Here is a 15,519-nt window from a genome sequence, read left to right on the forward strand (position 1 = left end):
ACTTGGGAGGCTGAGACAGGAGGATCACACAGGTTTGAAGCCAGCCTCAGCTGGCTTAAGAGACCCTGTTTCCAAAAAAAATATAAAATAGGACTCTGGGAGTATAGCCTGGAGGTAGAAGGCTCCTGGGTTCCATCCCCAGTACCAAAAAAAAAAAAAAAAAAAAAAATGCTGGGGGGGGGGAAATAGAGACAGATTTTTTCCATGTATTGTAGAAATTGCCACCAGGGGCCTTAAGTTAAAAACAAACAAACAAACAAACAAACACCCAATAAAACCCCAAAAGAAAAATTGTGCCTATTTCGACATTCCCTCCCTTCCCCTTTCTTTCTTTCTTTCTTTCTTTCTTTCTTTCTTTCTTTCTTTCTTTCTTTCTTTCTTTCTTTCTTTCTTTCTCTTTCTTTTTATTTATTTGCATGTCTGGGGATGGAACCCAGGGGCATTCGACCTCTGAGCTACACTCCTTGCCCTATTTTTTGTAATCCCCTTGCTGGGATTACAAGCGTGCACCACCACACCTGGCTTATTTCAACATTTTCTAAAACAAATAGTTATGTGGAAGTTAAATCTCTCTGTGATAAAGAGTTTGTTGATATTTTAAATGGTAGCTGGTGTGGTGGTGCATGCTTATAATCCCAGTATTTGGGAGGCTGAGACAGGAGGATGACAGATTTATTACCAGCCTCAGCAACGTAGTAGCCCTCCACAACTTAGACCTTGTTTTAAAAATAAAAAGAATAAATAGGGCTGGAAGTGTAGCTCATTGGTAGAAAGCCCTAGGTTCCATTCCTAGTGCCAAAAAAAGTAATATGCCAGGTATGGTGGCACACAACTATAATCTTAGTACTTGAGAGGCTGGGACAGGAGGTTCTCAGGTTCAAGACAACCTCAGCAACTTAGCAAGAACCTGTTTCAAAAAATAAAATAAGCTGGAGGTGTGGCTCGGAGATAGAATCCCTTGAATTAATCCCCAGTACCACAAATGAAGGTAATATAATGGGATTATAGTTAATGATTTTTTGATAGCTATTTTTTCTTCTAAGAAACAAAAATTTAAATGCTTCTTTGAGCAGTAGACCTGGGTTTGAATACTGGCTCTTGTACTTACCAACTGTAAGTTTTCAGGCAAGTCGGGGAACTGCCCTTGGTCTCTTCCCTCATTTGTAAGATGTAGGATTTTCCTATTTGGGTTTTGTAAGGATTACAGTGAGAATTGTAAAGGGTATAGCAGAGCTGGGCATCGTGGTGCATGCCTGTAATCCCAGTATTTTGGAGGCTGAGACAGGAAGACTACAAATTTGAGGCCAGCTGCAATAACATAGTGAGACTCAGCAACCTGATAAAAAGGGCTGGGCTGTCCTTGGAGGTAGATTCATTACCTCTGGGTTCAATTCCCCAGCACTAATAGATGATAGATAGGCAGGCAGGCAGGCAGGCAGGCAGGCAGGCAGGCAGGCTGGGGGTGTCATTCAGATAGAATGCTCCTGGGTTTAATCTCCAGTACCAAGAAATAAAAAGGGAGGGTGGAGTGGGTAGTAGATCGTCAGGCATAGAGGGAGCACTGAGTGCTGCTGTCGCTGCATCAGGTCCAGTGTGGTTACTGAATCCTCTGACAACACTCTGACATTTGGAGATGGGGGTGGGGTGTGGTTAAAACAAGACACACCATAGGAAGGCAGTTGTTTTGCATAGTTGTGGAAGTCAAAAGCCATCCTTTTCTACTTAGATGGGGGGAGTCACTTTAGCCCGATAGGGTACGTATAAATTGAACCGTTGTTTTACACATACACACGTGAATACATGTTTTTTTTCTGTCTTCTAAAGTACTTACCCAAGTATAAGCTAGATAATGTAAACAGAGACAGTAATTCTATGTGAGGAATAGGCTTGAGTGGTAAAACAAACCATATTTATTCAAGAAGAGAGCGTGCAGTGTTCTTATACCTGAAGGTAAACTATATATATATATATATATATATATATATATATTTTTTTTTTTTTTTTTTTTTTTTTCTGGTATTGGGGATTGAACCTGGGGTATTCTACCTGAGCTACACCCTCAGCCCTATTTTTTCTTTATTTTGAAACAGGGTCTTACTAAGCTGCAAAGGAAAGGACCTCACTAAGTAGTTCAGGCTGTCCACAAACCGTGATCCTCTTGTCTCAGCCTCCCAAATGCTGGGATTACAAGCTTGTGTCACCACGCCCAGCTAACAATATGCTTTTGATTAACAGTGACTGAGCTATTAAAACTCTAATTGTGATATTTAGTAAACTTTGTCAGCAGGAAAAATCCAGGATTTTTTTCTTTATCAATTTTTGCTTTGGCATTATAAAACTTCTATATTACGTAAATTAATTTATGTCATCATGCTAATTAATAAATTAGTTTACTTTTTTCCCTGCCATATACTTAATTTATAAGTCACTTTTGGAAAATGAGGCAGTCTCAATAAATCTGATAATAGAAGCTTACCCATTAATCAACCATAATTTATCTTTGTCCTTATTCCTTTTTTTTTGGAAGTACTGGGGATGGAACCCAGGGACATTCTACCTCTGAGCTACATCCCTAGCCCTATTTTATATTCTTTATTTTGAAACAGGGTCTCACTGAGTTGCAAAGGGCCTCACTAAGTAGCTGAGGCTGTCCCTGAATCATGATGCTCCTGTCTCAGTCTCCTAAATGTTGGGATTATAAGCATGTACCTCGCCTGGCTTATTCTATTATTTGTAATAATGTCTTTAATCCACTGTTGATTAGAATGCTAAATTAATTAGTTTCAGGTCCCACGATGTCAGTGATTGAAAGGAACTTAAACTATGACTAGTCTAGCTGCTTAATGCCAGAGAATTGTTTAGAAAGTAATTTAGAGCCTCTGGGTAGAATTAGAGGCACTTTGTTTAAGGTGACATGAAATCCGTTAATCATTGGGTGCTAGACCATGATGATTTCTTTGCAAGCCACAGAGCCCTTCCTGTGTTGACTTTGAATGCTCTCTAGGATGTTAAGTGTCCAAAGTTAATGTATTTAGAACTGCATTAACATTTAGACTTTAATGTAATGCATTTTGAAAAATAGAGAAATGAAGCTGGGTATGGTGGCACATGCCTGTAATCCCAGTACTTGGAAGGCTGAGACTGGAGGATCGTATATTTGAGGCCCTCAGCAACTTAGGCCCTCAGCAACCTAATAAGCCTCTGTTTCAAAACAAAAAATTAAAAAGGTCTGGGGGTGGGTATAACCTTGAGGCAAAATACCCCTGGGTTCAATCTCCAGTACCATGCAAATAAATAAAAGAGAAACAAGACTACCTTTTTCCTTTTACTTTCAGGTCCTTATGTTATGGCCAGTGTTGCAACAAAAATTTTTCAAGAATTGGTGGAAGGTGTATTTCATATTCATAACATGGGAATTGTACATCGAGACCTGAAGGTAAGTTAAGTGGGGCAGCTAAATCCTAGGAAGTAGTCATGGCCCCTGGGGAGGGTGGCTCCATGTGGGCTGAGTTCAGTGAGATAAACTTTGTTTACTCTGGAGGAGGGCATCTTTACTTTTGTGTAAATCATCATTTCATGGGTCCAGAACAAGAAACCCTCAGGTTGAATTTAAAAGCAGTAATTTGGGGGCATTTGAAAAAAAATTTTTTTTCCTTTGCAGTACTAGGGATGGAACCCAGTGGTATTCTACCTCCAAGCTACACCCCAGCTCTATTTTATTCTTTATTTTGAAACAGGGTCTCAAAGAGTTGCAAAGGGCTTCACTAAGTAGCCAAGGCTGTCTGCAAACTGCAGTCCTCCTGTCTCAGCCTCCCAAGTACTGGGATTACAGGCATGCACCACTACACCTGGCTCCCTATATATTCTTTTAGCAAAAATATAAAGCTCAGAAAGAGAGCTTTGCTTGTAAGGCTGCTTGTGTGTGTGTGTATGTGGTACTGGGGATTGAACCCAGCCTGGGGGCTCTGCTCTCAGCCTCCCTAGTACCAAGTATTGGGATTACAAGTGTGTACCACCATGCCCAGCTAAGGCTGTATTTTTAACAGTACTAAACAGACTTAGCATCACCAATTGCATTAGCTCAGAGATAGAATGCCCCTTGGTTCAATACCCAGGACCAAAAGTAAAAAAAGAAAAGAAAAGAAGAGAAAAGAAAAGAAAAGAAAAGAAGAGAAAAGAAAAGAAAGAAAGAAAGAAAGAAAGAAAGAAAGAAAGAAAGAAAGAAAGAAAATATATAGGGGAAGTGATCATGGTGGTACTTGTCTGTAATTCAGCACTTGGGAACTTGAGATAGAAGTATCACAGGTCCCAGGCCAGCCTTAGCGACTTAGCAAGACCCTCAGCAACTTAGTGAGATCCTATTTCAAAATAATAAAAAAAGGGTCTGGGGGTAGCTGGGTGTGGTGGCACTTGGGTATAGTCCCAGTATTTGGAGGCTAAGATAGGAGAATTGCAGGTTCAGGGATAGCCTCAGCAATGTAGCAAGACCAGCCAACCTAGTACGACCCTCCTATTTTCTTTTCTTTTCTTTGCTTTTTTTTTTTTTGCAGTACTGGGGATGGAACCCAGGGGCATTCTACCTCCAAGCTATACTACCAGCCCCATTTTTTATTCTTTACTTTGAAACAGGGTCTCACTGAGTTGCAAAGGGCCTCACTAAGTAGTAGCTGAGGCTGGCTGTGAACCTGGATCCTCCTGTCTTAGCCTCCCAAATGCTGGGATCACAAGCGTGTGCCACCCTGCCCAGCTTGACCCTCCTAATTCAAAACAAAAACAGAAAAAGAGTTGAGGATGTGGCTCTTAGGTAAAGTGCCCCTGGGCTCAATCCCCAATATCACAAAGGAAAAAAAAAATAGAGAAAACACCACATACACACACACACACACACATACGCACTCTCCTCTCTCTCTCTCTCTCTCTCTCTCTCTCTCTCTCTCTCTCTCTCTCTTTCTCTCTTTCTCTCTTTCTCTCTCTTCCAATTTTTATCTGCAAAAGACTATCAAAAGAGAAAATGAAAATATTTTCTTATTTGGATAATGAGTTGTAAAGTATTTGCTTAATTTTCAGGCAAAAATTAAATCATGGTAAAGATGCTTAAGAGAAAAAGCCTTTTGTGGTGATGCATGCTTGTAATCCCATTACTTTGGAGATTGAGACAGAAGGCTTGCAGATTCAAGGACAGTCTCAGCAAGTAGTGAGACTCTCATCAATCTCTAGAGACTCTGTTTTAAAATAAAAATGAAAAATAGGGCTGAGGGTGTAGCTGGGAGGTAAAATGTCCTTGGCTTCAGTCCCCAGTACCCCCCCCTCCCCCCAAAAAAAAGAAATTAAGGAACTTAAGAATTAATGTGCAAATCATTTTATTTTTTGAAAAAGATTTAAGAACCAATAGTAAGTTGGGATAGAAAGATGTCAGGTTACGTGTTTTCTGGTACATGTAGGTCTAGCCAGCACACTATTTTGAGTTGCTGGAATTCTTGGTACTGAGGAAGTTGGAGGTCTTACTTCAGGAGGTAAGCTAAGTCATAACAGCAGTATACAGAGTTCCATATCTTCACTGGAAGAAGTTGTTTCAACTTGTGTTTGTATTTTTCACCATACATATTTCTGATGTTTCTTTTACAGATGTCCTCTAGGGATAAAGGTTTCTGAGATAAAGTTAGTAGGGTTTCCCTTAAGAGGTGGAATTCTGGTAGCATGAGTCCTGCAGGTAGAATTCCTTGCTTGTTGGTCAGTCTCAAAGGGTATGTGTGGTGAAGCAGCCTGGCAAGAAGTGTTGCATCTCTGATGTTGGAGCTGCGCTGAAGGTACATGTAAACTGGCGATTCCAAATTTTTTGTTAAAATGTTAACGTTTGCTTCAAATTCCAGCAAGAGATTGATTATTGCCTCTCTGCCTCCAAAACATGCCTCATGGAGAGCTGTTTGGCCTTCATGATCCTGGGCATTGACCTTGGCGCCATGACTTAGCAGCAGACGGATGCAGCTGACCCCGGCTACTAGCAGTCGGCCTGCCTTGCTCGATGCGGTGCACACTGCCAACTTCAGGGCAGTGTTTCCCGTGGAAGAGACAGCACAGTTAACGTTCGCACCACATGCAATAAGCGTTTCCATCATCTCCTTATTCAGTGTATCTGCAGCCATGTGTAGGGGTGTCATGCTGGACTCATTGATAGCATTGACCTGGGCACCATTTTGGGCCAAAATGGACAGAACTGGATAGGTCCCATATGTGATGGCCAGGTGGAGGGGTGAATGCTTGTTGCTGTTGTCTACCCGGGCATTAACTTGAGCTCCATGTTCACACAAAATGCGGAGACACATGACAGCATTATTCTGAATGTCTGTCAGGATCCTTTGGATTCTGTTGCCTGGTTTTGTCCATGGGGTAGAAGTTATTGGCCAGTGCAGTAGCATCAAGTGAAGAGTGGTGAGGCCCCACGTGTCCCTGGAAGGTATTTATCACACATTACACTAATTCACAGAAGGGCTCTAGGCAGAGAATTAATGCTTAACAGAGCAGCACTTTTATAAAGTAATACCCTTTAACTACTTTAAGGAACTCTTTCATTCAGCTGGATGTGATGACACATGCCTGTGTCATCAGGAGTACTCAAGAGGCTGAGACAGGAGGATAATAGGTTCAAGGCCTGCCTCAGCAACTTTGAGAGACCCGGTGTCATAAAAAAATAGTAAAATTGGCCGAGCATGGTGGCACATGCTTGTAATCTCAGCACTTGGGAGGCTGAGGCAGGAGGATCACATAGGTTCAAAGCCAGCCTCAGCTACTTAGATCCTGTTTTCAAATAAAATATAAAATAGGTCTGGAAGTATAGCCCAGAGTTAGAAAAGCCCCTGGGTTCACCCTCAGTACCACCAAAAAAAAAAAAAAAAAAAGGTAAAATAACATAAAGTGGGGCTTGAGGTATATCTCAGAGGTAGAACAACCCTGGTTCTATCCCCAGTACCAAAAAGAAAAGTTTGAAAAGTTTGTTCTTTTGTTTTTTGTAGTACTGAGGATGGAACCCAGATTCTACCTCTGAGCTACACCCTAGCCCTATTTTTTATTCTTTATTTTGGAACAAGGTCTCACTAAGTTGCAAAGGACTTGAAAGTCTGTATTGCTGGGTAATTTCTTAGGATCAGTTCACATAGACTAATTATTGTGAGGCCTTTGGGTAGGGTATGGCAAAACAGCAAGTGGCCCCTGCCTCTTGAGGGCTTACAGTCTGCAAGACAAACAAGAAGCAGAGTTAAACAGTGATGCAAATAGGGGAAGTAGGCAAAGACCTGGAGAAGTGCAGAAGCCTCATCCGAGGACAATACTGCTTTTGAGGGTAGAGAAGGGTGCTGTGAGGAACCCCTGAGATGGGGCAAGTCGCGGTGGCCCATAATGGCAAGAAGCCTCGCAAAGCTGGGGTGGGGTGGCTGCTGGGAGAGAATAAGAGCAAGGTAATTAGATATAGCCAAGAAGTTGTATTATTTTTATTTTTAAAAATAATCTCATTGTTTATCTTTACCTTCCTCTTTTTTTGGGGGGGGGTTGGTGGTGTTGGAGATTAAACCCAGAGGCATTCTACCCCCAGCCATATTTTATTTTTTTGTTTTGAAACAGAGTCTCCCTAAGTTGCTGAGAACCTCTCTAAGTTGCTAAGGTTGACTCTGACCTTATGATCCTCCTGTCTTTTTTTTTTTTTTTTCCTTTTTCATTACTGGGGATTGAACCCAGGAACATTCTACCACTGAGCTCCACCCCCAGCCCTATTTTTTACCCTATTTATTTATTTATTTATTTATTTATTTATTTATTTATTTTGGTGGTACTGGGGTTCCTGGAAGCCCGTCTACCTCTGGGCTATACTCCCAGACCTATTTTATAGATTTTATTTGGAAATGGGTCTCTTAAGCCAGCACGGCTGGCTTCGAACCTGTGCTATCCTCCTGTTTCAGCCTCCCAAGCGCAGGGATTACAAGCGTGCACCACCACACCCGGCTTATTTTTATCCTTTATTTTGAAACAGAATCTCACTAAGTTGCAGAGGGCCTTACTAAGTAGCTGAGGCTGGCCGTGAACCTGCAATTCTGTCTCAGCCTCCCAAGTATTGGGATTATAAGCATGTGCCACCATGCTCGGTAAATTGTATTATTCTTTTTAAATTTTTTAAATTTTTTATTTTTTTGATGGTACTGGGGTTCGTGGAAGCCCTTCTACCTCCGGGCTACACTCCCAGACCTATTTTATATTTTTGAAACAGGGTCTCTTATGCCAGCGCAGCTGGCTTTGAACCTGCGCGATCCTCCTGTCTCCGCCTCCCAAGCGCAGGGATTACAAGCGTGCGCCACCACGCCCAGCCCAAATTGTATTATTTTTATACCATGTGATTCATTCATTCAAATAGTATTTATTGGGCCCTTGCTCAGGGTTAGGCATTTGGATTATGTATTAGAGATAGACTGGTGATCAAGATAAATTTCTCTTTTATGAAGCTTACCTTCTAGTGGAAGGTAGTAAATGACTAAACACATTGTCTATTTGTTTTATCTTATTTTTCCATATTTAGATTATTACACTTCTTGAGGGCCATGGCCATTTCTTTTTTTTTTTTTTTGTGGTAGTGGGGATTGAACCCAGGGGCATTCTACCTCTGAGCTATACCTCCAGACCTATTTTTTAGTATTTATTTTGAAACAGAGTCTCACTAAGTTGTGTAGGACCTCACTAAATGGCTGAGGCTGTCCATGAACTTGTGATCCTCCTGTCTCGGCCTGCCAAGTACTGGGATTACAAGTATACACCACCACACCCCGCTCATGGCCAGTTCTGAATGCATTGTCCATAGCCCTGTTATTGAGCACTTAGTACTCAGTTTGAGTTAAGTTTTGTTTTAATGAATAAATGAATGAATGAATGCATTTGGTACTGGGGATTGAACTCAGAAGCATCCTACCTCTGAGATATATCCCCAACCTTTTTTATTTTTTGTTTAGAAACCAGGTCTTGCTAGGTTTCTGAAGATTTTGTATGTTGCTGTGGCTGTCCTTGAACCTGCAATCCTCCTGTCTCAGCTTCCCAAGTACTGGAACTACAGGCTTGTACCACCACACCTGGCTAGTTTAATTTGACTTATTTGTGTTCTTGCATTATTTATGCTCTTTCAGAGGATCTTATCCAGTCATAAGGAAGTGGATTCATTTAAGGCATACTAATTTATGGTCCACAGCCCATGAACAATGAATAAACCCAGATATAATTGGGCTAATTAGCCTCTAAATAAGGCACATTCTCACCTAGACTCGCCAGCCTGCTGAGTTCACTTACCTTACTTCTGGGTCAGCACCATGTTCTAACAAACAGAGCAAACTTTGTGCCTTGTGGTATTCAGCAGCCAGATGAATGGGGATGATGGACTGTGTGTGCTGTGGGAAACCAAAATGCATTACTGACACTGTAGATAGTATCTGTTAGCTTGCCATTCCAAAGGCACTAGGTTATGAGTTTTGCGTTGGTACAATATTATTCTGGTACATGTACTGAAATTTTCCTTTTCTGTTGCCTGTGTTAAATGACCAATGCCCAGTGAATTTCATATTATAGAATCTGTATTGTGAGTTTCATACTATATAATCTATATTGTGAGCTGGGTGTGGTGGTGCATGCTTGTAATCCCAGTACTTGGGAGACTGAGACAGGAAGATCACGCAGGTTCAAAGCCAGCAGCTTAGTGAGGCTCTCAGCAACTTAGTGAGACCCTGTTTCCAAATAAAATATAAAATAGGTCTGGGAGGACAGCACGGAGGTAGAAAGCCCCTGGGTTTCATCCCCAGTACCCCCCCCCACTAATCTGTATTGTACAGAAATACAAATTTACCAAGGCAACAAAAATAACACTCCAAGCTTTAAACATTGATTCCTGTGAAGACTTCCTAGTGTAAAATTAATGATAATTGCCATGAAGTCACTTTATCCTTAAATTAATCCACAGGGCAATTGACATGTAGGTGCTATTTTTTTTTAAGCCTTTGCCAAAGTCATTTTATCAGCAGTAAAACCTGAATTTTCAGGAGGTTCAAAGATAACACAGCATATGTTTTGTCTGTGATTAGCAGAGCTGTTTATGCCAGTTCTTAATATATGTAAGTAGAGGGTTTACCCCATGTCTGCAAGATAAGCGGAGAGGGTGGAGGAAAAGAGAGGTGGCTTCCTTTTTTTTTTTTTTAAGTTTTGGTGATACTGGGGATTGAACTCAGGGTTGTTTTTACCACTGACCTCCACCCCAGCTGCTTTTATTTTATTTTTATTTTATTTTGAAACAAAGGCTTGTGAAGTTACTGTGCACTGGCCTTGTTGAACCTGTGATTCTCCTGTCTCAGCCTCCCAAGTACTGGGATTACAGGCGAGTGCTACCATGCCCTACTTGTGGCTTTCTTTTTGAACAATTGTTGTTGTTGTTGTTATTATTATTAATTATTATTATTATTATTATTATTATTATTGGTGGTACTGGAGATTAAACCAAGGGACATTCTACCTCTGAGCTCCATCGCCAGCCTCGTTTTTATTCTTTATTTTGAAACAGGGCCGTACTAAAAAACAAGCAAACAAACAAACACAAAAAACAGGGTCTTACTAAGTTGCAGAGGGACTTACAAGTAGCTGAGGCTGGCTGTGAACCTGTGATCCTCCTGTCTCAGCCTCCCAAGTACTGGGATTAAAAGTGTGGGCCACCATGCCTTGGCTCAAGCAATTAATTATAAAGGCAATAATCATTATATAGAAAATTAGCCATGAAAAAGTATATATTAAGAGGGGAAAATATAATTTCACTACCTAGACAGAATTATGTAGGTATATTTGAGAGGGTGATGTTAACGTTCTTCTAGCCAAACAGGTTCTAGTTTTTTCTCACATCCATTTACATATAGTGAGTGGAAGGGAGGTGTTGCAGTCCTGGGGGCACACTGATTTTGGAGCTGGCCTTGGAGCCACATGTACTGAGGGCAGTGAGGAGCTTAGGGAATTCACAAGTACTAGGTCATGTTCTTTCCTGAGCCTATGTCTCTGTCTCTGTCTGTCTCTCTCTCTTTTTGCAGAACTAGGGTTTGAAACCAGGGGCATTTCTACTTTCACACGACACCCTTACCCCAGCCCTATTTTTTTTTTTTTTTATTCTTTATTTTGAAACAGGTCTCACTGAGTTGCCGAGGGCCTCACTAAGTAGCTGAGGCTGGCTGTGAACCTACTGTCCTTCCGTCTCAGCTTCCAAGTACTGGGATTACATCACCATGCCTGCCTCTTTTTTTTTTTTTTTTTTTTTTTTTAAGTGAGTAAGCCGGAAAGAGAGTACCTGGCTCAGATGTAATCTGCAGTTAGTGGAGTTGGTGAGAATAGTCAACGGCTGGTTGACAGGGTGGTTTCTGAGCAGTGCCTTGATTGTCGTGCAGTCCTCTTTGATGATGGCTTCATAGAGCTTAGCGTGCAGTGTGGTGGCTGGGCTGTCCTCCAGTGACTTGGCATTGTCAACCACAAGGTCTCTGCTTCCCCTCTTGGTTATATTTCCCATAAGAAAATCTGAAGGGCGAGGACTTAGAGTTTAGGGGAAATTGCTGGTATGGAATCGGTCAGTTTCAGTCTCTTTATGATGATCCCTTCAGTACAGTTCTAGAACTATTCTAGAATTGTTGAGAACTGTATTTCTGAACACAGTCCGTTTTTATATTGGAGCCAAACTGTTTCAGATTTTGTCCCATGATTGCATAGTGCCAAATGTCACTTTTCTGCTCAATAAAAACATCCAAGCTATCATTTTATACCTAAGATGATTTCTGTTTTCTAAATCAAATATAGTGCAAATACTAACAGAATTAAAACAAAGGTAATTATACATTACCATACAAATTGCTACATTTAAAGTAAGAAAACAACTTTAAAATATTCTTTATCTTTAAATATTTGTAGAATCTTTCTTCCCACAATATAGATGCAGGACTTTGTTTTTTCAGTAATGGGGATTGAACCCAGGGCTTCTTACATTCTCATTTGCTAGGCAGGTATTCTACCACGGAGCTACATCCTTATTTATTTATTTATTTATTTATTTAGTGGTACTGGGGATGGAACCCATGGGCATTCTACCTCTACCTCTGAGCTATACTCCCAGCGCTATTTTTAATTTTTATTTTGAAACAGTCTCACTGAGTTGCAAAGGGCATCACTAAGTAGCCAAGGCTGTCCGAGAACCCAGACTCTCCTGTCTCAGCCTCCCAAATGCTGGGATTACAAGTGTGCAGCACCATGCCTGGCTCCCCACCCCTTTATAATTTTTTTTTTTTTTGTGTGTGTGTGTGTGTGGTACTGGGTGGAACCCAAGGGCTTTCTATCTCCAGGCTATACTCCCAGACCTATTTTATATTTTATTTGGAAACAGGGTCTCACTAAGTTGCTGAGAGCCTCACTAAGTAGCTGAGGCTGGCTTCGAACCTGTGCGATCCTCCTGTCTCAGCCTCCCAAGCGTGGGGATTACAAGTGCACCACCATGCCTGGCTTCCTGGAAACCCTTCTACCTCTGGACTACACTCCCAGACCCATTTTATATTTTTATTTGGAAACAGGGTCTTTTAAGCCAACGAAGCTGGTTTTGAACCTTCGTGATCCTCCTGTCTCCTCCCCCCAAGCACGGGGATTACAAATGTGGCTACCACACCTGGCTTCCCAGCTCTTTTTAAGATTTTATATTTTATTTTTTGCGGTACTGGGGGTGGAACCAAGGAGGTTCTCCGAGCTACACCCCTAGCCCTATTTTTTATTCTTTTTTTCTGGTACCGGGGATGGAACCCAGGGCCATTCTACCTCTGAGCTACACCCCCAGCCCTATTTTTTATTTATTTGGAATCAGGGTCTCACTGAGTTGCAAAGGGCCTCACTAGTAGATGAGGGTGTCCTCAAACCACGATCCTCCCGTCTCAGCCTCTCAAATGCTGGGATTACAAGTGTACACCACCACACCCAGTCCTTATTTAAATTTTAATTTGAGACCTTAGAGGTTTCCTAGACTGGCCTCAAACTTTTGATCCTCCTGTTTCAGCCTCCCAGGTAGCTGGAATTAGAGATGTGTGCCAGAGCCCAGCTAGATGCAGTTTTTCATCAACATAGAAATTGTCCATTTGGAAGATATTTTAGGTTTGTGGTCATTGCTTAAATGGAGCCAAATGTGTACCTTTATAGAGTAATTCAATCATTCCTAGCCCTGACTAATATATGAGACATTTATGAACTTTAAAAAAATATCGAAGTTACTGGATATAGTGGTATATTCCTGTAATCTCAGCTAATAGGCTGAAGCAGGAGGACCTGAGTTTGAGGCCAGCCTGGGCAACACAGCCAAAATAGTGAGACACTATCTCAAAAAATAAAAATAGAGCTGGGCATGGTGGCACACGCTTGTAATCCCAGCACTTGGGAGGCTGAGACAGGAAGATTGCACAGGTTCGAAGCCAGCCTCAGCCACTTAGGCTCTCAGCAACTTAGTGAGACCTTGTTTCCAAATCAAAAATATAAAATAGGTTTAGAAATATAGCCTGGAGGTAGAAAAGCCCCTGGGTCCCACCCTCAGTAACACACACACACACACACACACACACACACACACACACGTTGGTTTGGAGCTGGGTGTGATGTTATATGCCTATAATCTTAGTACTTGGGAGGCTTAGACAGTAGGATTGGTGACACACACTTGTAATCCCAGTATTTCTTTTTAATTTAATAATTTAATTTAATTTTTTATTGGTTCACTGTATTCATACATCATAATGGGATATTAAAAAAAAAACTTTTGTAGACATACATGCACACATCGCCCAGTTAGCCCCTACCTGATCTCCACCCCAATCCCTCCCCATTCCTCCTTCCCATGCTTGGCTTAGTGGTTGACATCTAGTATTATAGCAATTTATCCAAAATTAACAATGATAATCTCATATAACAGTTTCATTTGTCTAATATCAAGCTTTTGATGATTTAAAGATAACATTTCAATATTTCTTTTTGCTTTCTTTCTTACCAGATAATATTTTTTTTTCTTTTTTTTTAGGTAAAACTATCATACATTTATTTATTTTTCAGAAAAAATATATCCTAATATGGAATATGGACTCTAGATACCCAAAACGATCTCGAAAAAGAACAAAGCTAGAAGATGTATATTTTCTGATTTCAAATCATATAAAGCTACAATAATTGAAACAGTGTAGTACTGTTCTAAAGGCAGCCATATAAACCATTGGAGTTAAATAAAAGCCTAGAGATAAATTCTTCCATATATTGTCAAGTTATTTTTGACAAAGTTTCTATGAATATTTGGTGGAAGAAATAATCTTTTAACTAAATATTGTTGAAAAATAATAATTACATGAAAAAGAATAAAACTGAACCCTTACCTAACACCATATACAAATATTAATTCAAAATAGATAAAAGACCTAAATATAAATCTTAAGACTATAAACTTTTAGAAGAAAATCTGGGTCATAAAACCTCACAACATTGAAATTGGCAGTGGATATGATTTCAATGGCACAGGCAACAGAAGGGTAAACAAACTCCCTAAAAAAATAAAAAAAATTGTATATCCAAAGACAATGTAAACAGAGTTAAAAGTTACTGATAGAATGGGGTAAAATATTTCCAAATGCTATATCTGAAGGTATATTAATATTCCAAGTAGAAATTCTAAAAATTAGCAACAATAAAAGCAAACAATACAATTTAGAGATAGGTAAAAGACTAACATAAATAATGAATCTCCACAGATAACCAATCTTAGTTGTCTGTTGGATGGAGAATCTTGTTTCTCTGGTTCTGGTGTGTGTTACCTATTTCTTCCTTGTAGTTAATCTCTTTTGAGTATTTTCTCTAGCGCTGGTTTTGAAGACATAAATTCCTTCAGTTTCTGTTTGTCATGGAAGCTTCTTATTTTTCCATCTAATCTGATAGAAAGTTTTGCTGGGTAGAAAATTTTTGGCTGGAAGTTGTTTTCTTTCAGAGTTTGGAATATGTTACTCCAAGCCCTTCTGGCTCTCATGACTTGGTTTGGGAAGTCTGGAGTGATTCTAATTGGTTTGGCTCTGAATGTCACTTGGCCCTTTGTTTTTGTTGCCTTTAAGATTCTCTGCTTGGCTTCCACATTGGTCATTTTGACAATTATGTGGCGTGGGGATCCTCTTCTCGGATCCTGTCTAAAGGGAGTTCTATAAGTTTCCTGGACCTGTGTATCAACCTCTTGCTCTATGTTTGGAAAATTTTCTGCTATTACTTCCTTGAAGAGATTGTTGATCCCTTTGGTTTCACCTTCTTTTCCCTCCTCTATTCCAATTATTCTTAGGTTAGCTCTCTTAAAATGGGCCCATATTTCTTCAATGTCAGATTCCTGCTGTCAGATTTTTTTTTTTCTAAATTAGAAACTATGCGTTTATTTTTGGAGTGATCATCTTCTAGGAGCGAGATTCTATTCTCCATGTGGTG

The 15,519-nt window shown here is 40.4% G+C and overlaps 2 protein-coding genes across 2 annotated transcripts in view; one reads left to right on the forward strand and one right to left on the reverse strand.

Annotated features, from left to right (window-relative positions):
- The window catches only part of EIF2AK1 (eukaryotic translation initiation factor 2 alpha kinase 1), a gene marked incomplete at both ends in the record, with an annotated part of 49,793 nt that overhangs the window by 23,613 nt on the left and 10,661 nt on the right, over nt 1–15,519 (forward strand). The window contains one exon of the mRNA XM_080703832.1: nt 3,336–3,436. Within this exon, the coding sequence (XP_080559958.1) occupies nt 3,336–3,436 (101 nt within the window). The remainder of the gene's footprint in view (nt 1–3,335; nt 3,437–15,519) is intronic.
- On the reverse strand, nt 5,502–11,560 carry ANKRD61 (ankyrin repeat domain 61; the record flags this gene model as incomplete). Its single annotated transcript, XM_080702777.1, has 3 exons — nt 5,502–6,447; nt 9,319–9,416; nt 11,345–11,560. The coding sequence occupies 3 exons, from the start codon at nt 11,558–11,560 to the stop codon at nt 5,502–5,504; spliced, it is 1,260 nt and encodes a 419-aa protein (XP_080558903.1).

The sequence above is a fragment of the Muscardinus avellanarius genome (genome assembly GCF_963383645.1).
Source record: "Muscardinus avellanarius genome assembly, chromosome: 10".
NCBI classification, from domain to species: domain Eukaryota; kingdom Metazoa; phylum Chordata; class Mammalia; order Rodentia; family Gliridae; genus Muscardinus; species Muscardinus avellanarius.